Source organism: Petromyzon marinus, chromosome 8, assembly GCF_048934315.1.
Source record: "Petromyzon marinus isolate PM22_M1 ecotype Great Lakes invasive population chromosome 8, UKy_Petmar_22M1.pri1.0, whole genome shotgun sequence".
Lineage (NCBI taxonomy): Eukaryota > Metazoa > Chordata > Hyperoartia > Petromyzontiformes > Petromyzontidae > Petromyzon > Petromyzon marinus.
In genome coordinates this window covers 8,745,042-8,771,576 of record NC_133674.1, presented here as the reverse complement: position 1 = coordinate 8,771,576, position 26,535 = coordinate 8,745,042, and the positions used below count along the sequence as shown (strand labels likewise).

General features: G+C 43.8%; 1 protein-coding gene across 4 annotated transcripts; it reads right to left on the bottom strand.

Moving 5' to 3' along the window:
- Nucleotides 1-706: 706 nt before the first annotated feature.
- On the bottom strand, nt 707-26,056 carry LOC116940195 (protein FAM13A-like). Of its 4 annotated transcripts, XM_032949591.2 has the most exons (15): nt 25,865-26,056; nt 24,080-24,146; nt 20,205-20,306; nt 18,900-19,137; nt 18,677-18,742; nt 15,927-16,140; nt 13,342-13,480; nt 12,718-12,799; nt 11,175-11,440; nt 10,672-10,755; nt 10,076-10,171; nt 7,370-7,453; nt 6,740-7,020; nt 6,191-6,292; nt 707-3,526 (listed from the first exon to the last, which is right to left on the bottom strand). In XM_032949591.2, the coding sequence occupies exons 1-15, from the start codon at nt 25,918-25,920 to the stop codon at nt 3,403-3,405; spliced, it is 2,001 nt and encodes a 666-aa protein (XP_032805482.2). In that variant the 5' UTR covers nt 25,921-26,056; the 3' UTR covers nt 707-3,402. The 4 variants fall into 4 exon arrangements, with proteins under 4 accessions (XP_032805482.2, XP_032805486.2, XP_032805485.2 ...); XM_032949595.2 differs by lacking the exon at nt 20,205-20,306 and having other exon boundaries at nt 25,865-26,055; XM_032949594.2 differs by lacking the exons at nt 20,205-20,306; nt 24,080-24,146; nt 25,865-26,056 and having other exon boundaries at nt 10,118-10,171; nt 18,900-19,466.
- Between the last annotated feature and the right edge of the window lie 479 nt (nt 26,057-26,535).

Genomic DNA, 26,535 nt, shown 5'->3' with positions numbered 1-26,535 from the left:
GGATAACATCGATAACACTCCAGCCATCTTTCATTCTGAATTTAAACATTTATTTTCTCGATACTTTCATTAAATATATGTACAGCTGTATGCACAGGCAAGAAGCTTATTTTGGAGTTGCTTTAGCAAACTCCCAACTTATCAGATCTGGGACTTTCTGTAAATTGAGAAAGCCCATCATGGCAGGAGAATTTGTGCAGGCTGGACGCAATTAGATTTAATAAAACACAAAGCTGTGCTGCACACAAACAGTAAGGAAGGCACAACTCCCATCACCACATGGTATCTACAATGCTCTGGACCTTGTCTATTGGGATGGCCAGTTTTTAACTCAAATTGACTTGGTAGCCTCAACATTAAAACAGCCCCACGCTCGGTTTCCAAGTTGGTGGCTTAGACAGGGCTAAGAGTGCATTATATGCAATGCGGTGGTCACATGACGTGCATGCAAGGCATAATGGGAGTTACCTCCCTGCTGTTTGTGAGCAGAACACATTTGTATTAAATCTAAAGTCCAATTGTCTTACTCTTATTGCATTACATCTGCCTTAAACACCCATGACAATGTACATGTCTAATAATTAATAATTTCTGCATAGCTCTTGCTACATGCCTATTCTCTAATTATTGTTTTGATACAATTGATTGTTGCAGACAGGTACACGCTCTGAATATGATTAGGCTCTGTCTTTGAAACACTGGCAGCTCTGTTATATATATTTTTTATTGCATTAAAGACTTAGGTCAAACACAATCTCAGCGAAAGTTTAATGATGATGCCGCTGCCACCGCAAGCGGCCGCGCCCCCCCCATTAACGTGCTCGTCAAACAACACGAACGACTCCGACAACGCAGAAAAAAAAGTGATCCGTGCCATTTGCAATTAATGCCCTTCACAATGGAATGACGTGAAAAGACGAGGGACACGCAACAAAATGTCGAATATTCAACATACAAAAATACCCTCTTCAAAGTGCCAAGAGCTGAAGTGTTCTGGAAGAGTTTAACTTGGGGTATCAAGTGTGTTCTATGTCCTTATAAAAACAGCCGATTAAGCTGCAGCAGAACCTAATGCGATTACATAGTGTAACACTCTACCACTTATGTCCAACCGCAGCAGAATATTAACCGTTGTGCACAGCACAATACCCATCTCACAATGCTGCGCTGCCTCGATCCTCCGAATTTAAATTTTGCGCTCAAATATTAACCTGGGGATCCTACAACATGCAGTCTTGACAGCCTCTACAGTGTCTGCTGCGGCCTTGGAAAAAAAAGGCACATTTTCTAATGATGTAAGTCTCAATGCATCATTACGGGGTGGGGGGGGGTTCTTTGCCTTTAACACCAAAACCTGTTCACTCGCAAAGAAAACCTGCACGCATGCTTGGAGATGAGAACCTGCGTTGTGCCACAAGCAGACGCGTTACCTCGCGAAGGTGTTTGAACAGCCCGAGGACTTGGCGTTCCCATGCCAATCGGCAAAGTGGGTGTTCAAGAGGCCCTGAAGCTTTGATTCAAAGTACCCCTTCTCCTCTGTCTGTACTACACAAGTGAAAGTGTGCACTCGCTCTTCAAATTTGTCCCCTACAGGTTGCGTGAGCAGGCCACTCTTCCATGGCTTTGTCTAACGATCTGGGTGTGCACTCTCCGATTAACAAAGTGGCGTTTGCTCGTGAGAGTGTGCATGCATGGCCCAAGCGATGTAGAATTCACAGGGATACAAATAAATAGTATCAGATGATTCCGTTAGCACACAAACATGTTACAATCATTGGACATGGCCCCTTTTGGCCATTTAAAAGCATCTCCAGATAACTAACACCCACACTTCACACCCATCCAGTTTTAAGACTTGTTTTTGCAAGTTTTTCTATTTCAGAAAACCTGCTTCTAATAATATTTTTGTCTCATTTTTTGCTTCATAAAGGAGGTAACAGCATTACAGGGTGTCCATTGAGGTGATTATTATAAATACATATATAATTGGTCAACAGCTTAAATAAAGTCAATAAAACTCGACACTTACTAGAGTGAAGATTTACAAGTTTCATCCCTTAGGCTCCACGTGTCCACCAAAGGCAATGACATCGCATTGAGGCTTGAGAGTCTAAAGTGTTTGCCCATCATATCAGCTACAATTGCATCCATCATGTGCTGATCAAAGTTACTCGTTTTTTTTGCAATAACTATACCTTTCACATAACCCATGCAGCTCAAAATTGCTGACTGGATTTCTTCAATAATAGATGATACCTCAATGGACACCCTTGTACATGAAGACTTGTGTTTGGCTGCTACGTATTTTCTCAGCCCTTGTTGGTTTTCGAAGAAAAGAAAAGTCCTTTCAAAGAAAATAAAAGTCCGTTAAATCTGACAAGTTACAATAGCTGACGCAGCATTACTGTCAGCATCACACCCTGTCTTGAAAAGACGTAAGCTATCAAGTCTTTGCAGCTTGTTTTTATTTTATGGCTTCTACAACCACCAATATCTGTAAAGTAATAAATAGTGCATTGCATAATCTCAGTTGACGTCAAACAGGGCTGGCAAATTCTTGATCGTGGCCAGTCGTAACTTAATCTGTAGACATTCCATCAGCCGCGCTGGATTATGTCAATACGATTTCGACCAGCCAGGTGCTGTGTCGACAGATGGGCCTCCGATATCTTGCTGCAAGTGGTCTTGGTGTGCATAGCCCATCGCGGGACTCCATCGTAGCTTCAGACAACCGATGTAGCAATGTCGAATGAAAAAAAACACCTCTTGCTTCTAGAAATTAATTTGTTTCTCTGCCGTTCAGTTGTTATCAGACCTTCTTTCCTCCATGTAGTTTTTAGAAATACAACCTGCATGCAGTTCACATCTCCAAACGCTTGTGTGGATACCTCAATCCAAAGCCTTAAGTAGTAACTGGGGGCATCTGGCTTTCTTGGGCACGCATCTCCATTGTACCTGCCATACACCCACCTACCCTTCTACCCACCACCTACAAACCATTGTACCTGCCATACACCCACCTACCCTTCTACCCACCACCTACAAACCATTGTACCTGCCATACACCCACCTACCCTTCTACCCACCACCTACAAACCATTGTACCTGCCATACACCCACCTACCCTTCTACCCACCACCTACAAACCATTGTACCTGCCATACACCCACCTACCCTTCTACCCACCACCTACAAAGCCCACCTAACGGGGTGATATCGTGTCTCTCCCAGGGGATCCGCTGCTGAGTTTTTCCTTCGTGATTTTATTTCATTTTATTTTTCTCGACGTTGAAGCGGGGCTCGCGATCCTCACGAGCTGCTCGCCGTACCCCCGCGACATATGCGTGGCGAGGGCGGAACGGGGGTCCAGGTCGTGCAGTGCGTGCACACACGCATGCAGCCTCATACGCCCTTGCAGGCGTCGTGCTTGGTGATCAGTGCCTCCAGCAGCCGCTGCTTTGCCTTCACCTGCTTGTACTCCTTGTACTCGTCCTCCATGGACAGCCGGTCCTCCTTCTGAATGTTCCTGCAGAGCGAACGAGATAACACGGAAATTGTAATGTTGGGCCCCTACACTGCTGCTAACCTGTACCCCGATAATCGGCAACATTCTTGCTCAGCTCACCCAAGGCTTTGCATTCATAATTCCACCACTGTGCCTGCAGCATAGGCCTGATTATGCTTCTTGCGTTGACCATATACTGTGAACATTCCTGTGCAGAAAACTGTGTCAAGCTTCACAGCTATGCATAATCTGCGCGGCTTACACCTCCGGATATCTTAGTGACTCAAGTGGAAAGTATAAGCATGACAACATGAGCTTTGCATGTACCATGCAGGCCTTCCTCCTAGATTATGTATGCCAAGTGCAGGTGACCCCCGACTTACGACGGCTCCACTTGCGGCCCCCCGCTTTCACGACCTTTCTTTTATTTTTTGTCAATTATTTTTATTGATCCAACCACAGGGAGAGGGGGTGTACATCTTCCACCACAGCTGAGTGGTGCATCGCGGGATTGGTGGCTCAGATAGACAACCAACGCAGGCGTGTAGGACCATAGCGTTACGTGGTACGTGCGTCAGATCCATTTTCTTTGAGGAAGGAAAGAGGAAAGAGGGGGGAGGGAGTGTCTCATTTCAAGTTCAATCAAGTAAACTCGGGGTCTCTGGAGTGGCATTCATGAGGGAGCCCCAGATCTGGGTGAACTCCCCTTCCATATTCCTCAATTTTAGACTCGGGTGTTCTAAAGCAGCTCGGGCGAATCGGGAGTTATGCCAGAAGGCGAATGAGGGGGCCCCCATGATTCTTCATGGAGCACGGAATGGTCTTTCTAACCGAAATGTGAAATGCTTGGAGAAGGGTGTGGTGGTGCCTGTTGTCGATCTCATAGTAAGACCCCCACAGTAACGACCAAAACTCGTATCTACGACCGCCTAATGACTGCTGCCAACGCCGAGTCGTTTGGCGACAAGTTTTTTTCCGCCTTTCGCTACGTACGAAAAGAGGAAATGTGATACACGCGCAGAAAAGTACATACGCATTTTCAAATGTGAATGTTTGTTTTTACTTAATAAATGTTTGTAATAGTTATGTTAAGTAACAATAAACGTTTGTTCGGGTTATTTTCATTTATTTTCGTGGTCAATTTTGGTACTTTTATTGTACGTCATGGGTTTCCAGGAACGGAACCCCAATGTATAACATTGCGCCCCATGGGACATGAGGGTTCGATTCACGACGACCTCGGCCGTCGTACAGGAACCAATTAGGTTGTGGGTGAAGGGGTCGCCTACAGTGAATCTGTGACTAAACAGCAAAATCATCTCCTCCCGAGGGCTTTAAAAATAACATTAAACACATTATTTATTAATTTTATTTGCTGGAAGCTATTAGGTTTGTTTCTCTACAGGAATTAATTGGAAGTTGTACATTGGAAACGTTTTACCTGTGAAATATCAGCAGGAATGTGAGATTGTAGTTAAACTTAAAGTTATCATTCACCCAATTAACAACAGAATATGCCACTGGCATATTCTGTTGTGTGCAATAATTAATAAATTCATTGAATAAAATAGGTTCTTCTGATCACGATACACATCAAATTCTCAGTAAAAAAATTGTAATACAGTAAAACCTCGGAGATCGAACGCACCAGAACTTGAACAAATCGGTGTTAGAACCATATTTCCGAACATTTTTTGCCCCAGAAACCGAACGAAATTTGGAGGTCGAACGGCAATCGCGACTTGCAAGAACCTTTACACGGCTGAGACACGTATGGCCCAGTGTGCATGACGCTTGCCCAGACAAAGGGGACTCCCCTTCCTAACAATAACACCACCACTTCCTCCTCCTCACCACCTTCCACTCAAGCCATCAACTCTCCTTACTACAGGTAAAGTGAAGTTCAATGTTCATTTATTTCATTTATTTCATTTATTCCATATATTTATTCATTTATTTATTGTGTTTCTTGTTTTTTGTGTATGATTTTATGCATGTGATTACTATAAATTTCGTGTAAAAATGCTTTATAATGAGAGATTTCTTGTGTCTGGAACCAATTAATGTCATTTACATTAATTCTTATGGGGAAAATTAATTCAGTGTTCGAACAAATCGGTGTTTGAATGGCTTTCTGCAACGAATTAAGTTTGATCTCCGGGGTACCACTGTATTTACAAGGTGTTGCAAAATACATGCACATAATAGCTTTAGGCTAATATAAAGAATGAGTGAGAACAAACAAGACAGAACCATCATCATCATCATTAGACCTCCTTTGCCAGTACCAAAATGTAATAGCGTTTTTCCTTTTTTCTGACAACAAAACTGAAACCTTTTTACAAGGATTCATGTCTGCATTAACCACAATACCTGCAGTCAAAATGCAAACAAAAAACATACTATGATAATATATGCATTGTCCTTGAAACTGATTGGTCCACACCAAGGGACGGCTTTATATTTAAGACAGAACCAAACAGATAATATAAATGGGACAGTACCAATTACACAACACATAATCTATTCTGTAATCGAATAGTAAATTAATCGTGTCTGTTCATGGATTTTGTGGAGGGGGGGGTGAATCAATCTACGTCTACAAAATACTGAGGCCAGGCCTCACACACGCTTCACTCAGAATGCCATATTTTGAGTTGAGTTTTCTGAAAGCACCTGACTTGCCTTCCATTTTGTCTGTAGAAGTGGTCCTCAAAGTCACGCAGGGTCTTCCGAAGATGGCGCTTCTCTGCCTTTGTCTCCCTCAGCTGCTCTAGGAGCTCAGAGCTAAGAGACAAACAAAACGTCGCATCGTTAATCCGAGTCAAATGACCTTTTGAACAATGGTACCGACTTATATATCTCCCTCATTGTCTCATTCAGCTGATATAAAAACAAACACCTAAAGTAATATGTATTCGTCATATTCTCACGCAGTTACGTTGTTGGCAGCTGTGAAATTGTTGGCAGACTGTGAAATAAAATCCTTTGTTGTGCTATACCTCTATGCTCACAAGTCAATGCCACCTGCCTTCAACCTATACTAAAATGGGATAGGGAGGGTCCTCATCCAGCATTGGATTCACAAAGTTGTGATATGTACGTGTACACGTACAAGTGATGGTGTAGAAAAAGTGTCCAAATCAAAACCGAATGGTTGCGAGTTAAAATCTTGAACACGGGTTGTCTATGCTCATGATGATCAAAATCAGCACAACGGTATGCGACACTCACAGTGAGAGCGAGTGGACGTTGGAGATGGCACTGCTCATGCCGGATGCCTCCTCCATGAGTGGCGCGTACCCCTCCGCATCGCTCTCGTCCTCCGAGTGGCGCAGGAAGAAGAGCTGACCCTGACAATCTCCATCTCTTTCGGGAAGCTCCTCCTCCACCTCCTCTCCCATGTACTCTCCTTGGTCTTCCATGGACCCTCCCTCATTTTTTCGTTCCGTGTCCGAAGCCGTCCATCCATCGGGACATCCCCGCTGCACGTTGTCAGCATCCTCCGTGTCCTCCTGCAAGCGGGATGATTTGAAGATAGGTAAACAGGAAGGTAGCTGTAAACAAACGCTCAAATGCAAGTCAACGCTCTTGACCGACCCTTGGCGGGAGCCAGCCATTCAACCCTAAGCCACCGCATGCTCGTGCCAAAGCAACTTGCTTGACATGTACCCTGGGTGGCTCTCACATGTTCTCCCACGTAATAACGAATGTACAATTGGCTTGTGTTACATCAGCGAGTCGCGTACACATGGTCAAACAATGCGAGCTTCATTCCGCTGTGGTCAACAGCCGCAGCTTCACGCCGTTAACCTTGGTCGTTACTTGAAGCTGGATGCATTAGGCGTGAAAAGGTGAGTGTACCTTAATGTCGTCAGAGAACTGTGTGGTCTGTCCTTCGATGATTGGTCTGAGTAGGAGGTGACGACGCAGGCTGGCGGGAGAGCCCTGTAATGAAAATGCACAAGGAGGAAAATGTCAGCACTGAGTTGCTGATGGCTCCTACTCACCACAATGTGTGCACATCTAATTCTTATTTATTAACTGATCACGTTTTTTTAAGAGGGTCCTCCCTTATGGGTAATCTTTCAAATTTTGCAAATTTGGACCACGACGTCGTCACACAATGGCCTCCTCTTGTTAATGGTGTTACGGCATCTTTAACATGCACTCTGTAGCAGACGGTGCATACTTTTGGTTCATACAAATCGCGGTAATAACCAGGGAGGCCGCCGGAGTGAACCGTGAACCTCTGCAACAAGCTACGAATGTGCTACCACTAGGCCAAATCACCTCCGTACTTTTGTACTTACGCTTGCAACTATTTGTGCCACACCTTGGGATGCGATCACATACAGATGATACACAAATTCACATGGTACTGTAATTGTAATGAGTTTGTTTTGTAAAAAAAAACAGTTTTAACATTACTTTTATGGACCCCCACAGAAATAAGCTGCTAATTAACAATTCAGTAGCTCAAGGTGCTGCAGCACCTTGAGACACAGGAGTGCTAAACTTAGATGGGGTTGCTATTCTGTTTATTTTCACTGGTTTTAATTGCTGTTCATTGTAGCTGCCTGTGCGGCTTAGTGAGTGTAGTATAAATCACCTCAAATGGGATAAATATTCAGAAATGCATTGAACGAGAGCAAAAATGAGAATTCGGGTGGTGTTGTTTGGAGATTAGTTAATTGTTATAATCAATCAGTCCATCCGTCCACATTAAACTTTGAGTACAGTTTCATGTGCACAAAATACTATAAACCAGGGGTCCCCAACCCCTGGGCCGCGGACCGGTACCGGTCCCTTGCTTGTTCGGAACCAGGCCGCACAGCAGGAGGTGAGAGGTGAGTCCGCACGTGGCCCGCCCATTATTTTATTATTTACCACTTCCATCCGTGCCTCTTTCCCGCACTGCGCACTTGTCTCAGTCAGTTTTGGTAAGCCCACAAGCTAACCCATAGTAGCCACAATGAGTAAAAACAAACGTCGCTGGAAGGCTTCTTTGAAAAGGGGGAAAGACCCAATGATGAAGCCCCCCCCCCCCCCCCGGTTCGTGAAAAAATTATCTTCCACGATACCGGTCCCTGGTGCCAAAAAGGTTGGGGGACCGCTGTTATAAACAATGCCCAAAAGCATTTAACGCATTCTGCAATTTACAACATATGACACCAGTTTTAAAACTTATAGCGACAATATAAGTTTTAAACTTTGACAAAAATATCAGTTCTTACCCATGTATGGCTATTGCATGCCAGGATCACACATTGTCACATGCTAACTGAGCTGCACACCGAGTTATTTTAAAACGCCATGCGTCTCTGGGACGATTACCAAAGGCACATTCCAACTAATATCTCGTGGCGTACTTTCCAGAAGAGACACGCAGATGAGAATCTGGCACAGATGTATGTTTATGCTGATGAGAAGCCAATGGTGTAAAGACTTTGGAGTTGTGTCTGAATGGAAGCTGTGTCTCAAAATAAGCTATAGCAGGAATCCCCCTGTAATCAATAATACAAATTGAGCCACAATATGAGATGGTAAAAGTGCAATGCCCTTTGCTTGCCCAGTTATAGTCAAGTAAAGTTAATGGATAGTTAACTGTCTGATTACCCATGGGTGAATTAGTTGTGGATTAACTGAGCTTGTGAATTTTTTTATATATGTTACGTGGACACTAGTTTCATTATAAGTCACTCCTCACTCTTCGAGGCGAAGTAAAAATGCTCACGTGAAAGCAAGCAAGCCGATTCAAGCAATAAAACAGGTTAGACGATCTATGTTTTCAACCCCATTCTACGAAGTTAAACAATAAATACGTTTCCATACCCAAATATAATACATTTTGCATTATCTTTGTTTTTGTTTTATACAGGCCACCTCTTCTCCCATTACACTGAATGACTGAGAATGAACTGTACCTCCAAACTCAAAATAGCACTCGACTGGGGCAATGCAAAACTACTTTGGAGGCCGAGAGCCAATGGTGCAAACTCCACATTGCCTCGACAGGGCCCAGTGTAATAGGACAAATACCAACTGTAGGGAGTATGCGGGTATCCTGAACCCGAGATGCTGCCCTCCCCATTAAGAGTTTCCCTTCTTGCCCCGTTTTTGCTGAACACAGTAGGAATGGAGGCTGAGGTGGGGAACTCTACGTCAGACATTGAACCACCATAGGAAAAATCTGATCGTCGTTGCTCCCAGCGGGGGAAAGGAAAGGAAAAAAAGGCTGATCTGGACATCGCATTTGTTATTTTTCTCAAGTTTCATTGGGTTATATTCCACGCCCATCCCCCCTTCCCTCCCCCTTTCTCCCCCTTCCCGAGTTAACCCACTGCTCCCGGCCATTATCCCTACTGTTGTAGAGTACTAAACGTGAGTAACTTTAATCGGCCCCCATTTGGGGGAGAAACACTCAGAGGTTGTGGCTGGACCGAGCATGTTGTGCACACGTGGAATGTATCCCCAGTGCGACTTCTGTTCAAGAAGAACAAATAAGAAGTCTCCCTTCTCTGGGCTTGCCTCTACGCCCAATAGGAGTCACTGCTGCCAAACACTCACGATGATTGGGAAATTGCGCGAGCGTGTGAGGAGCTGCTTCACCATGCGGTAGCGCTCGTACAGGGGCTTCAGCAGCTGCTTCTCCTGCTTGCTCACCTGGGAGGAAAGAGCAATGGGCAATTCAGCACAACACGCGTCGTGTAACATGGCACATATCTGTTCTTATAATATCCGAAAGAAAAAACACCTTATTTTTAGAACAAATAACAAAACTTAATACATTCATCGATAATAATGCACAAAGAGGGGAAAAAAATATTAATCAAATAGGTGATGTTTTAACAAATGTTTAATGTTTATAAGCCACACTCATTTATAAATTTCAGCTCGGGTTAAATTTATTTTCATTTATTCTAAATGTATTCGCAATTATTCTTTGCCAATAAAAGTTGGTTTTACATACCACTCCGAAATTGTCAGAGTAAACATTGCAGCCCTCTCCCTGGCATAAATGTTCTGCCGCAGCAGTTACCGGAGTCTGCGAGTATTCATTGCACCTCTGATGCTCTTTCATGCGAACACTGAACTTTCATACTGTCTAACCAACATTGCTATATTATCTATGTTATTATTTATTATCTTCACGTGACACTCACCAGCCTTCCGTGAACATTCTCGAATTGCAGCAGTCCTTTCTGCAGGGCGGTTTTTTCAGCTGCAATTTGCTCTCTGGTCATGGCCTGCAACATTCATAATGGTTAAAGTTAAGAATCATTTTGTAATCAATTAATCTGCAGCTGCAAAGTTGATTATTAAATCGTGGAATCGGGAGAAGTGGCTTTTGGAGGTCTTCATCTAGCAGTGGATTGACTATGGCCGAATCATTTTATGTCCTTTGTCTATCCACTGCTGGATGTAGTCCTCCCCATGCCATGTCAGTGGTAGGGGTTAGCTGATTAAACTTCACCACTCAGGTCAGTTGGTGAAGGGGGCAATGTTCAAAGTGATCACCAAACCAACTGCAGCACTCAAAGGATTTCAGGATTATTTACTCTGACAATGAACAAGGTCATGCAATATTATGCTTCTCTCACTTTACTATTGCCAATCATGTGTTATGATTAAGACATTTCCAAAGCCACATGGGGCCAGGGCTCACCGTCACATCCTCAGGCCTCTGCTCCTCATTGCGCTTCTCGCAGATTCTCTCCATGATGCTCTGCAGCGTCATGGCCATGACCTCATTTTCAGCAGCCTTCCTGCTAAGCTCCTCCCCGGCCTCCTCAGCAGACTCCACCTTCCCATGACAGGTTCGGCAGCCCGAGTCCACGTGTCCCCGTGAGCCAAAGCTCTTGGGTAGCGTGTTGCTTCTCCGTCGCGTGTTCGCATCAACGTTCTCCTCCACGGACTGCTGCAGCTTCAGCTCTGCTTGACGTGCGCACGCGCGACACAAAAAATAGTGCCGCTCAGCACCAGCTCGGGCTGTAGCAGCGCCCGTGACTCATCCATCTGGGTCTATTACAGTTACAATACAATGTGGATGAAAATAGCATCTCAATGCCATCACATCCAAAGAAACAGTAGGCATATTTATTTATTGTATATAAAGTAAGAAGCAGTCAGTCATAGCTAGAGGTAAAAATGAAGGCCTTGCACCTGTAGGCATGGACTTTAACAGGGGCAGGGAGCCAACAGCACTGATGGTTTGGAGAAGGGAGTTCTAGACTGTAGGGCAGAAGAGGAGAATGAGCGACCTCCCAATGACCAGAAGGGTGACTGGCAACTTCAACAGAAGTCCTTGGTTGCTGGAGTGGAGAGTGAGTAGTGGAGTATACAGAGGAGCGTGGAGAGATAATCAGGGATTAGTCTATGGAACATTTTGAAGATGGTGTGATCTTCAAATTGATCCAGGATTGAATTGGGAATTCATGCGGATGGATGGTGCTTTGACAGAATGCTCAATATGCAATGTAGAGGGTCTGTGGTAAATGCAGATCAACCCATCAGCATGCAGCCAGGATTGATCAAATAAGTAGTAATACCTTGTAAGAAGTCAACAGTGGTTGGCCTATCCAGACTGGAACCCAGCATTGGAATATAGAATTGATACCATAATCTCAGAGCCACTTAAGACAATTGCAATTCTCATGAAAGCAAGGACATGCTTTTACTTCGATTTGTTTATTGAAATGTTGCACCCTAATGTGTGGAAGTAGTGAAACACTGCTGTTCAAAAAAAAAAAACACTGCCACCAATTAGTATTTGTAATGGGGCCGTAGGAATGTGATAATGGGTGTACTAGATGGGCGTGACATAACCATGCATGCGAACAAGAAGATGGGGTTAGCGTTAGAACTACCACTTGCAAAGTGACTGCAGCACCATGTTTCAGAGCAGTGGTGTTTCACAAGCACAAGAGTACGGTTCTCTCTCCTTGGGCGTGTAAAAATATATGGAGGATAACAGATTACCATAATTGGCCTTGCATTGTCATGTGCAAGGAAGCAGGAAGCAGAGGCCATCCATTCAACAGGTGGATTGACGATGTAAAGGAGGCAGGTTTAAAATGAAACATGCAGGGCTGGCTACAGAAAGCAATCGAAAGGAAGGAGTGGGAAGAGTTTTTTTTTTTCCGTTTCATAGTCAGCCGTCATTGTGACGACCAAAGGAATAAGTTTAACCGTGAGGGTCTGATGCTCACCCTTCATCTGCCGGCGAGACTTTGCAAGGTCGTTCATCCACTTAAGCACTTCTGGGGTGGCCGCCTTATCACTATGTGAAGGCTTGGAGAAAAAGGGAGGAGGGAGGAGGAGAAACTTGTTACTCAACAGCACAGCGGGTGGTATGAATGTCATTGGAGTTAAACTTCAACAGAAATCCTACATCTACAAGCAATTACGTATCATGATTTTCTCAAACTTACTCATCCATTTGCCTTAACACAGCAGCAAGACATTCCATGCACATGGGCTGAAGAATTACATTTTCCAAGATGCAGTCTTCAGCAGCTTATAGCAAAGAACTTCACAAACACACATACATTAGATTTATTTATTACCAGATGGGAGCCCGTTTATGCATAAGTCCCTGTTGCAAGGCAAACATCACCAGCCATCATCCCTTCTAGTGAAATGTCCCACCCAAGGCAACTAGATTTTCTTAACAGTCAATACACATCTAATCCAACATCCATCACTGATTATAGCGATGTGTCCCATCAAATACCGACGGACTTGCTAAGCTATACCACACACACAAGGTGGGTGACCTACGTGTCCACCGTTCATGTGATTATGCTGGAGGTAGCCTGAGGAGCAGCACTCACCATGTACCTCCGCTCCCCCTCAAAACGCTCCTCAAAGTGGTGGATCTTCTTCTTGAGGGCCTGGATCTTGCGAGCGAGACGAACCATTGCTGCCTCATCCATCTCCTCCCGGCACGAGCCCAGCGAGGAGCTTCGTCTTCTGGTTCAGAATTAATACTCATTAAAAACATTTACCCTCATACACTCAAATGCAATGAGTATGTAGGTGTAATTGATGGCACCGGTGGAATAGTGCCACAGTGGTTAGCGCACTGCGCTGTGAACCTGTCATCCTGTGTTTGATTCTTGGCCACGACCAACAGTGACAAATGATGTCTGAACCAGTCTTGACCAATCCCTATTTTTCACAAACCCACACTAACCATCATGGTGAAGGATGGTCAAACAACCCCCACAACCAACAGGGTCGGGGGAGGCCTTCATTCCGCAGTGGAATGACAAAGAGCTATCGATGGCAATTGAAGATAATAAACTCAACATTCTTCATATTAATATTTTACAATGCCACTATGCATGTTGCGTTCATGCCATTCTCTGTAAATACATGTCTTATCTATGTAGAAATATATGTGAAAGCATTTAATCTGCAATGGTAATTATACAAGAAAAATGCACTGACAGAACTAAATTGCTGAGTTACAGGCTGGAAAACTGCAACCTTTGTCACTCTCTGTGGCTTTAAAGTACACCAATCACTGGCACACCAACTAGCATTATTAAGGCTGCCTTATCCTTTAACAATGTATCCAGCAAAAGCTTTTTGCTGAACAACTCCTCTGAAAAGCCATTCCCAAAACGCTGGCTTCTTACATTTTTTACATACGAAAAGGCAGTATGAATGATAATGACTGCTGGTGGAATGTTGACAACCTATGTTTATTACACCGACTGCTAAAGTCAGACTCTTTTAGTTCTACATTAAGCTGTAACCTTCCCGGCAAAGATGTCAGGTTCCTACAGAAACGCTGACAAATATACACAAATTTTGGTACCAATGTCACACAATTGGACATAGCAATTTAGAAAAAAAAACGCATAAACATATCCTGATGTATCCATTACACTGACAACTAAGCATACTAGTCATATGCATGACTAATTAAAGTCGTAACTCATAAATGATCTATCTTTATTTACACGCTCCTAGGTAACCTGGTGTTAGAAGCCTAAAGGTCAAGCGTTTGTAATTCACCTTCAAAACCCTTGAGCATCGTCCTCGCTCAACCAAATGCCGAGGGCAACCGGCACATCGCTCGTTAATTAATTCACACATTGATTAATTGGGTCACTTTTAATGGAAGGCACGCAGAGGCAAGTTCCGCGTATGGCATGTGTGGCGACGATGACTCCGCCCTCCAATGACACAGAGGCACGTGGTGTACTCATTTGTGCACGCATGTACTGCTATTTCATTTTACTCACTGTGAATAATTTTCATGACGTATAAATAAATAACATGACTGGCTAGCAATTATGTGCGTGTGTATGTATGTATGTACGTGTGATTGTAGTAAGGCCTCAAATAAGTAGCTGTTGCGATGTGTAAACATTGCCACTGGGGAAACAAAGGTGGGTAGGCATGGTGCTGGCCACCCATCCTCCTCGTGAGCTGTGTTGGCCTCTATATGTGTTTGCTAACAGCACTTTCCCCAACAGTATGTTACGGCTATAGAGGGATCTTTGTCTTTTTGTGGAATGGGAAGTGGTAGTTTAGTGGTTATTATGATGTACTATGAAATGTGCGACCCGAGTTTAATTCTTGCTCACAACCAAAATCAGTGATAAATATCTGAACTTCTTCTAGTCCTTCCCTAGGTCGACTTCGACCTTAAATGAGTACCTTGGAAGACAACGATGGCTGGGCATGATGCTAGCCACCCACCCCTTCATGTGCAGTGCTGGCCTTAACAATTGTTAAATCAGAACACTTGCCCCAATGGTCTGTTTAGACAAGGAAAAACAGTCCTTGTCTTTGTTGTAATACATAACACATTCCTTACCACCTGCCTGCAGACCTTTGTCGCTATACTGTACATGACTTCAAAGCACCCCTAGCTTAGCACAAGCCATGTCGAAACGTAATCACTACTTAGTATGTGTTGTGTGCGGTGGTTCAGTAGTTAATGTATTGCACTACATTCCCAGCAGGCCGAGTTATATTAGTTAACTGTGTATTCGGCCGTCCCTAAGTTGACTCGGACTTAAATGAGCGCCATGTTACAGTTTATGGACATCAGCACTGGTGAGAAAAATGTTAGAGGTGGAACGGCCCAAACCACCCATTGGTGTCCATTTCCAGCTTGAATAGGTGCTCACGAAGAGCATTTGTTATGTCTATATGACTATTTAAGAAGGATCTTTACGTGTGCATGCGCAGCTGTGTGTGAACTGGTCATGGGCCTCCCCTAGGTCGCAATAAATCAGGACCTGGTGCAGTGCGTAACCATGAGCACTGTGGAAATAAAGGCAGCCAAACATAGTTGTTGCCACACCACCCCCGCGAACAGCACTTGCCCCAACAGCCTACGTAGGCTTCACAGGGGATCCTTCTCGTTGTGTGCGTGCGCGCATGTGCCCATGCTTACCTAACAAAGTTGTGCAGGCTGGGGGGCGATGGGGGTGCCTCGATGTCACAGATAAAGCGCTGCTCCTCCCAGGAGTGACAGGAGCGCTCCCTCTGGGAGGAAGGTGGCGTGGAAGCGTCTCTGTCGCCGAGCATCAGGCTCGATAGCAGCCAGGAAACGTGAGCTTCCCCGTCACCCTCCATCCCCCCTCTCCATGAGCGGCACGTGATCGGTTCTGAGGACACGGGCACCACGAGATGCACCTCATACAGGCAAACGTGTATATATGCACGCACATACAAATGAGCGTGCACGCACTTGCAAGCACATCCCCGAAATGCGCACAAACGCACATGCACGAACACACACACAGATACATACAAACACGCACAAATTCGTACAGGCAAACATTGACGTACACACAAAGCCAAACGTACAAATATCCACGAGCAGGCACAAAGACAAAGATCCCCCGTGTAGCCTTAACAAACTCTAGGGGCAAGTGCTGTGAGTAAGCACCTATGAAAGCCGGCACAGCAGACGAGGGGGTGGGTGGCCAGCACCACGCCCGACCGCATTCGTCTCCCCAGTGGCAATGTTTTACACACCGCATCAGGTACTTATTTGAGGCTGAGTCGACTTAGCTGAGGCCCAGAACCGATTCAGATAATCGTTACTGGTGTTGGCCGTGAGCGGGAATCGAACTCGGATAACCAGGTTTGTAGCACAGCATGCTAACCGCTGCACCACCACTCCCCACAGGGACACATATGCATGCAGACATGCTATTCATGAATGTGCAACCATGCATACAAGATCAAATGATAATTTTGTTATCTCTACTATATACATATATATGTACTTGGAATATTCATTACGTGACATTTGTATTCCACTCATATCTTAAAACTGGATGACGGTCTGCAAAGAGCTATGATTTAAAAAAATGCAAATTCTTTGTGCATTCATTCACGGAATTTTTATCCAGCTCAACACAAGCGTCATCTGTCCTATTCGCCACAGTGTGCAGATGGATTTTAATTAACTATTCCCACTAATATGAATGGAAAACCATAATCCCAAGGCAGTCAGATTCAAGCAATCTGACAGTTTGTAATATAAAGTTTAAAGCTATATCGGATTATTGCAGTAATTGTGTCGCATAGCCTTTGGCTGCCAAACCAATGTGTCATTTTATGTGGATTATTGCACTGTGGGAGGTGAGTCATGGGCCATATTGATTCCTACGTATTTGATATAGCTTGCTCGATGCTTCCAGAGCGTTTAGCGTCATGTGCAACACACGGCCTTCCCATCACAGAAAAAGATCCCTCTATATCCTTAACAGATTGTTAGGGTAAGTGCTGTTAACGAGCACCTTTTAATGCCAACAATTCGCACGAGGTGGGGGGGGGGGTGGTGAGAACCACACCCACACCTAAAGGAGACTGCTTCAGATATGTCTCCCTAATATTGACTGTGAGAAGTGGAAATTGAAATGAGGTTGCCGGGTCGTAGGTTATTTCGCTAACCACTACACTACTGCTCCCCACCATAATGGTCGTTCGAGCTCACACATACACACAACACAGGTCTCCGTATCACGTATGCAACGCATGCATCAACCCAGTGCTCTTCAGCTGACGCAGCACGTTTTCTAAGAATAATCAACAGATTACAAAAGAAAAGCCGCATTCGAGGATGCTATTTAAACAAAGGTATACATTTAGAAATAGAAATAATGAATTAAATAATTCCTTCTGTATGAGAGCTTTTCCATGCCGTGTCGGCAATAGGGGCTGTCTTGACCATACTTCACCGCACTGGGCAGTATGGGATGAGGATATCACTCACCACTGATGTTATATCAGTGCTGTACCCCCCTTCACCAACCCGTACTGACTAGTTGGGTGAAATATGGCTAAGCGTCCCCCCATGACCAACACGGCATGGGGCTGCCTTCATCCAGCAGTAGATTGACAAAGGATCGTTACTTAGTTATTTAGATGGATGTTATCATTACTTCTGATTATATGTAGAAATGTATGCATGGGTACGTGTTAAGTTCTATATAAATACTGCATTACGTGCTATATTATATGAACAGTCTATTACTTGATAGAAAAACACACACGTACATACGTAAGCATCAATGCAGATTAATTTAATATTTTTGGAATTGTGTTAATTGGATAACGCAATGATGTTCGCGATCTAGGCACAAAAGGAATGTTCTTTTTGTGTAAAAAAATGTTCATTGTAAAATACATATGGTGAGTGTTATCTGATTCTTATCACCATAGTTATTTGAATATCTTTATTATTTAAACACTGTTAGGGGTATGACAGCTGACTATTTAACAGTGAGTTTAAAGTTGATAGTAAATTATGAATGTTTGAGACAAATACTTTCACTGTTATTTTTTTAGATAACATTGAAAGTGCTCTAGGTTAACCCAACACTGGTTTCAAAATTCGTTAATGATTAAAAAAATAAAAATCTAAATCACAATCAGCCATGCTACGTTGGCATTACCACACGGGACAAAAGTGATGTTGCAGTGATGTCACTACAATGGTCCCGACGAAGATTTTAAAGTATTTTTTTGTTCATAAACAAAGCTTAAATTTGTGTCGGATGGCATGGAGCAGAGGGCACAGACACATACATATAGAGTGAAAGCTAGCTGTTACTTCCATTACTCTAACGAGGTGGTCATGTTGTATGAAGAGAAGGGGTCCCACAGTTGGAGTGAGTGAGGTTGGCTCACCATCGCTCTCCTGGTGAAGGTACATTGTCGTGAAATCAAGCACCGGGAAGGAGTGGTGACACGTGTCTAAAACAAATAAACATGCAAATAAATAAATACATTAACAATTTATCCAGGCAGAGGCAAGAATACACACCGGCAACAAATCCAAAAACGTGCGCTCTAACCCCCAACACCGTTATAAGGGTGCACAAAATAATAACACGAGCGCGAGCTCCCTTACCCGAGTCGCGTTCGTGTTGTCGTGCATCGCTCCCAGCCACCACCATCCTCTCCTCCTGGAGCACCTCCATGGGTGGACCATCGTGCTCCTCCGTCTCCCAGACAACGTCTGGCCTGGGCGGGACGAGCCGCTCCATATCCACGGCGACCAGCCGAGTGGGAGGAGCCAGCACCTCCTCGTCGGCCTCGTCGTTCTCCTCCTCCTCCTCCTCGGGGCTTTCCGTAGCACCCGACGACGCCTGGAAGCAGATGCAGAAGATCATTGCTGGTTTCCTGCGGCTCCCTTGCTTATGCGACGGTGCCCTGGCTCCCTTGCGTCGGCCTGAGGTCCAGGCGTGCACACGGGGGGCACGGCTCGTGGGAGGACGGTCCCCATGGTCGTGCATAGCTGCGGCTGCTGCGGCGGCGGTAGCGGCGGCGGCGGTAGCGGCAGCCAAGGGGATGGCGCAGTGGCAGCCCCAGAGGTGCGGCGCGTTGGCGTGCGCCCTTAAATACTCCTGTGCTGCTGCTGCTGCGTGACGCCTGCCATGTACAGCCCTGCAGTGACGTCGGGCGCGTGTGCAGTGTGGGAGGGGCACAGGAGGGCGGCCAGAGAGCCTCGTGTCCCCCACCCACCCACCACCACCACCAACCTCCTCCTCCCACCCACCACCCACCACCAGCCACCTCCTCCCACCCACACGAGACTTTGTGTGTGTTTTTTCCCTCCCCTTCCGCTTGCAGTGGCACAGCACCACGTCTGCTGCCTGGCACATATTTACCGCTTGTGTTGCTTCCTGACAATTGTGCTCAAAGGGCAATTACATTGCTGTAGTCGGGGTACGCATAAAGAGCAATTCGTTTATTGCTGCAATAATAAATGCAACGATCTGGATGAGAATCGCCACAACATGTCACGAGAGAAATATGACTCTAATTTAACAAATCGATTGGGCAACATTTGCACACGTCTCCCGGTATTGCTTGTCAAAGAGACACCCTACCCCAGTGGATTCCCACCTGTTTGAGATAAGGGAAATGCATCTGAAATATATACGCGCACTTGTAATACACAGATGGCTCTGGCAAATGACTCATCCGGAAAAAAAAACACACAGATGACCTTTCAAAGCACTGCAAATCTCTTTTAATTAAGCTTCTTCAAGACAGAAACGAATAAAACACATAAATTTGGGTCACCCATTATTTATGAGCCTCCTGGCATCAGCCCTGGACTGCCAAATGGCCCTCTGCACGGATGGCCCTGAATCACTGGAGCATCTCCAGTGGCCTGAAATGACATCACTGAATGCACACCACGACTTACGTCAGCACGTGCTACCGCTCTGTGCTGCTCTGGCCCCTGGGTTGGTCGAGAGGCTCGTGGGCAGTGCTTATTGCTAGGCGACAGCTTCCGGTTTTCTGTCAGCTAAGTAATTGAGGGAGGGAGGGAAGACGAGGGATGGAGGGGAGGGAGCGACCAGGAAAGAGAGGGGAGATGCTTTTAATATATGATTGACAGTAACAGGTCCAGTAGCATCAAGCCAAAACCAGATTGGTGTGAGTGGAGTATGCACTTGCTGGGTGTTGCATGCAGTGCCCTGTGTGTAATTTGATAGTGCAATGTGCTCTGGGCTATGCAAGTGTTTGTCATGTCAGAGTAATGATATGTACTCGTTTTAGAATACACATCTGTCTCAATAATTTTATGTCGTTAAACTTGTGAAGAAAATTTCGCGACGAGCACATTTTTAGATGTGTTGTTTTCGTATTTGTAATAGACGAACTACTTGTAATATTTTGTGCAAAATGGCAAACCAAAAAGAAAACCATTTGGTATCAGACTTGTGGCAATTACGTTGGTCGGGTGGCAGATACAACTTTAATTTATAGGATTGTTCGGTTGGATTCCTATAAAATAAAATCAACAAAATATTAATTTAAAAAATAATTATAGTAATTATTGTCAACAGGAATGCTGCAATAATTAGAATACAATACAAACTGGATATATAGTAATCTTTTAAATACGTTTGGTTCTCACCACACTCCACACATTTAAATTATACAGTGGAGATGATGGAGACTTTTTAATTAAAAGAAGTTATAGAAAGGAAAGTACGGGGAGAAGATATTCTATACTGAATATAAACTACTACCATCTTGCCGTCACCGAGGGCATTGCCCAACCCCCGTGCTGTATTCACAAAACTCGCACCCTGTCTGGGGGGCATTAAGAAGCCTTCCGACAGGTGTAACACGCAGTGGTTTCCATCACAGCCCTGCGGGTGCTGTTACATAACAGCCAGAACTCTGGGAGCAGGCAACTAGGATTGAAGCTTTATAAAATGAACTCGCATATTGCAGTGGGTGTGAAAGTACTGGCCTCTACTGTGTGGACTAGAGGTCACTTGAAGATATCTCAGAGGTAGCTCTGTAATATCCACTTCCGTGGGCAGTTCTCTAACATGAAGAATTGTACTGCCCTGAATGACATGATGCTGAAAGCACAATCAGTATAACATTCAGAAAACAAATGCCAAATAAAATTTTACATAAAAAAATCAGCCAACTAATTTGACAAAATTCCGTTTTTTACAAAGAAAAAATGTGAACATGTTATACCTTTTTTAAGTTTTGCCAATCCAAAGCATATTATTTTCCCAAAAAAATACAAATTTTAAAGCTTAATTTATTTTAATGAGCCATCTACGTTGTTCAATTGTAGCAGACTTTTATATAAATGGACAATCTATTTAGACGTGCCTCACTGAAAGATTAATAAAGACACTGGCACAATGAGCTCATGAAAAATAAGTTACTTCTTTTTGTTTGATGTCTGTGCAAACACAGACGACGTTTCTAATAAAACATGATAAGCATAACGACACAAACATTTCACTTGAATTATGAACAACGCATCCTATGTCCAAGGTAACCAAAAAAAAATAAAGCCCAATGTTAATTCAACATTTGCTTTGCTTTTCCCTCTGTCCGAACCAGTTCTCGGCAGTCTGTGTACGCACACTGCCCCGCTCCAGCTGCGACTGGTTTTAAACAGGCTGCTTGCAAGGACCCTTTCAAGAGGTCAGATAACTCTCCCTGTACTCATCACTCCTGCCTTAGAAATGCTAAAGATAAACAGCCCAGGATGTCCCCCTCGGGCAGGGGGTGTACAACAGCAGGTAAATTGGTGCCTTTGTTTTATCTTCAAGGCCACGCATGCACCCCGAAGCATTGCTACTTGCTACGGACAGAGAGAACGTTTGTTGAACCACCACGCACCCTACTGCGTAGGTTTTCGCAGTTGTGCTATGGTTCTTTGATATGTCGAACATACGTCATACAACTTTAAAACACATTGTAGAGCTATCATGTGCTTTCTCGAATAAAATGTGCATCACCGTCACATCGCTTTCCCTCTTCTGTGCTCATGTGTCTGCGCTCCTCATACACCAAATGGCAAAATATAAAGTCATAAATGCGAACACTCCGCAGCACCTTGTGGTTAATTATTTCATACTATTTCTACGTGTTTACACTGTGATTAACAACAATATATAGGGTAAATATATGTAATATATGAAAAGGGGGTAGTGCCTCGACTCTTATGAGTCCATCCCCCATTTATAATGCACTACTGAAGCCATGGTCACATGGATGTTCTCACATTCAGTCACCAAAATTATTACTGCCTTCTGTTTACAGTCAACAGAACTTGTACAGACAAGATTCACAGATCACATTGTTCAATTGACCCCTTCCAGACTTACAATATTTCCTCAACAGTAAGAATGGTGACTGCAGAGCACGTGGCTTGTTATGAAGACCCAAGAATGTGTGCCCATGTAAATTAAATTGCGTTTGCTCCACCTAATAAGAGAAACCTCAAAACGGATGGACCTCTTAACAGCACCATCGACAGGGAATAGTGGTTTCACATTTATGTGGCAACTCCCACTGTGGCATGAGAAATATGTGCAATCCATGTTTATTCTAAATAAGTATGTGAATTATGTAACTGTTTTATTGCATTTCTGTTGCTTTTTTAATAAGTGTGATCTCATTGGAAAAGGATGTTCCACATTGCAGACACGCCTATTCTGTACCTGAGCTCATTTAAGGGCTTAAATGGAAACAAATCAATCACAATTACAACACAATGGGACAAAATGTGTTAATTTATTTTGAAGGCACCCAGAAAAATTATCTATTTGCTGTCAACGGCGACCGAAATAAACAAAACTGCTCGGTGTTTGGATACATCCCTGAGCTGTGTGTACAAAAACACCCCGACTTCATAATACAGTGGCCAAAATGTAATTTCAGATTACTAAAAATATACTTGCTTTATCGTCACACATTCACTGGTCTGGCTTGGAGGCTGAATGGACGACCTGTTTGGCAGGAAACCCAGCGTTGTGTTTGGCAGATAGGGAAAAGCTCGAAGCAACTCTACCGCAACTAACACAGCCAAATTGAGCTTCACCAAGACCAGTGGCATTTAGAACCTATATAAATACGAATTGTATTTTGTTGATATAAACTAAATGCATTGATAATGAGAATTAATGAAAGCAATGTGCATCTAATCGTGGCATTCTGCAGAATCCAGAGAAGTCTGTTAAATCAGTTGAAGCCTAGATAATCTCATTTCATTACTCTGAATAAAATATTTTTAAAATGTGCAATCACAACTTTTACAATTTTATCATTTGCATACTGGTGAATCGGCAGAGTGGAGTGGTTATCACACTCATGTGACCAAAATGTAATTCTGGGCCGTGGCTAATCATTGGTGAGTCATATCTGACCCATCCTGGGCCCCAGCTCCATCATCAACATGCAGAGTGGTAGGTGAAGTACGGTCATAAACATCCATGACCGACATAGCATGACATTCATTCATGTGGCAGTGGTTTTACAAAAGGGATGAAATTCTATATTAAAATACATATCTTGCAAATCTGCAGACCATTTTCCAGCATAAGGACCATGTGAATCAACATGTCCACATGCAGATGGCATCAGGACAAATTCAACACTGACTTTCCATTCCACCATGCCAAGTGTTACAAATTAAAGTTACAAAAGCGCAACATCATGTTTTCATTCCTACGCGAAAGTTAGTTGTTCTATGTCTGCTGGTTGAAAATGTGGGACAATCTGTGCCAATAATTGACGTTTGCAATTGCTGTTTACCGAAATAGAGACGTCCACCATTTGAAATTCCTCCTCTTTCACGTTACACGAATGGACATTCTTTCGCCTGTGGAGGAGAACAAAAAACATCAGGGATGGATCTCCCAAGTTTAAAAGGGGCAATGATACTTGTACTCCTGCTGCCCCCCACCCCCCATTTTCCTACAAAAAGTTATCTTTTTAACCATGTCCACCTGCATTCCTCACGTAATGATGCATTTTACATTGCGTCTTGAGAATAGTAAATATGGAAAAAAACAAGGGGGCACAGAGACTTACGTTTAAGAAAACCAAATGCAACAAGGTGCTACCGTTAGCTTAATAGATTAACAAGAATGTTTACATGGTGGAGGACATTTATTAGAATTATTGTAAGCATTATCTTAAAGTAAGACAATTTGTTCTCTTTGGATAATCCGTATAACATGATTTTATTTACAGTCCAGCTGGTACCATCACAGAGGCATGAAGGGGAATATAGGGGGTGAGTGCATGGAGGGGGGGGAATTAATATGTTACACCTGGCACAGACAGAGGGTGAGAGGAGTCATAGGGATCAGAAGGACCTGGCATGGGGGGGAGCAAAGGCAGTGTTTGGAGTTACCACAACATGGGCCTCGAGAGAGCTTTTTCCATTGCCTCTTCACACTGAATAATCACCCCTCCTTTATTCTACACAAGTCTGCATCTTTACAGTGCATTGTTCATCCACAAGGTCACTAAACAACACTCCTGCGGAAGCCCGGAAAGTCTAAAGTGTACCCGCTTAAATAAATGGTGCTGGAAAATATCGGTTTGAAAGGCCCAACTGCTGATGGAACTAAATATCGGTGATCCATTTATTTGGGTTATGAAACACCTCTGAATGTTTTTTTTTTAATATTACAACTCTTTGCGAAGAAGTTTATCATACAATCACAGTTACCACCATACCATTTGGAATGTTAATCTATGTAACACTTAAAAAAAGTTACGTACTGATTTATTAGCGTTATGATATTGAAAAAGTATTTTTAATTAGCCAAACACCCATTACTTAAGTATTTAAAAATATATATTGTTGCTCTCCCTGCGAAAATCGTGCATGCAAGTAAGCTCACAGCATCCATAATTATTGTTTTGCGCCTCGAATTACCGCTCTGAATTAACTTGTGAAACGTAATTATATTTATAAATGCAACGGTGCATGAGAGAATGTGCGAAAGCATGCACAAAGACAACACCACCGTGACATACTGGAGACACACAGACAGGTGCACTATAAAATGCGTAATAGAAAGCGTGCTCCATAGGGGCAGCACAAGTGTAGGTACAAGGAAGATCCAGTGTGTCAAGTCCATTAAGTACAAAAATTACATTTACATGCTTTCTGCATTATTTCTCATGTCAATGCTCCAGGGAGAATTAATCTACTTGTTTTACACATAACAGCGTCATAGTAACAGTCCAACAAAGTTGCTAAAAGTAACAAAAAACGATGTTAAATTGTGTTTTACATGTGATAACAATCAAAACTAAGCTACAACGAATGTCCCTGTTCACTTGTAAATGGCATCGATTTAAAACTAGACCCAGCAGCTGTCGACACTAAGCTTCTCCACAAAATCTTTTCGTGACAAAAAAATCCGAGCCTTCATGGTTCATGCAACGGTGCAAAATTTTATCATGCTACATATAATCCACAACACATGGCATTCCTATTACCACAGTTGGTAAACAACTGATGATTTTTAGACGCGTCATATAACAACTTATATATAAAAAAAAAACCCCGTCGTGACTCACGTGTGTTTGCGTTTATGACAGACTGAGCCAGATGGGTAGTCACCGAGTAGAAGCATCCTTGCTGCTCTTCGGAAGGACGGCAGGCGCTAAAAGCAAAGGGCTCTCAGCCAGCCCAGAGTGTGGCTGCCTCGGTGGAAGACTCCTGTGACTCGGGACGCCCAGAATCTGGGGCAGAGTGAGGCGAGGGACGGACAACACCCACGCTTATATTATGCAGCTGGCTTCTCCCAGGGAGCCAATCACAGCACACCTCTGCACCAGCGTGTAGCCCCTTTGGCAGGGCATCACAACTGTCACATTATCCGTGGCAATTATGAGCTGAGCTGAGCACGTCAGGTAAAGTGAAACATGCGCACGTGGCTTCGACGATTCTCTCCGGCATGATCGAAGTTTTGACATTTTGAGATGACTTTCTATGAATGGACGCCGTACGTTTGCCAAATGGGGTTTGTGCAGTTGGGAATCTGATCGGATTTCATAACTTTATGAGGAAAGGTTGATAGCTCAATGCTGAATATCGTTAAGCTTATAAATACATACATGCATTATACTGGACGAGTTGTATTATCGTACAAAGTGAAAGCAAAGTACTTTTATACAATATTCAGTTGGATATGTACACAAGGGCAACTGTTTTTATATTCCTCCAAGGAAAAATACTTCAATATTCC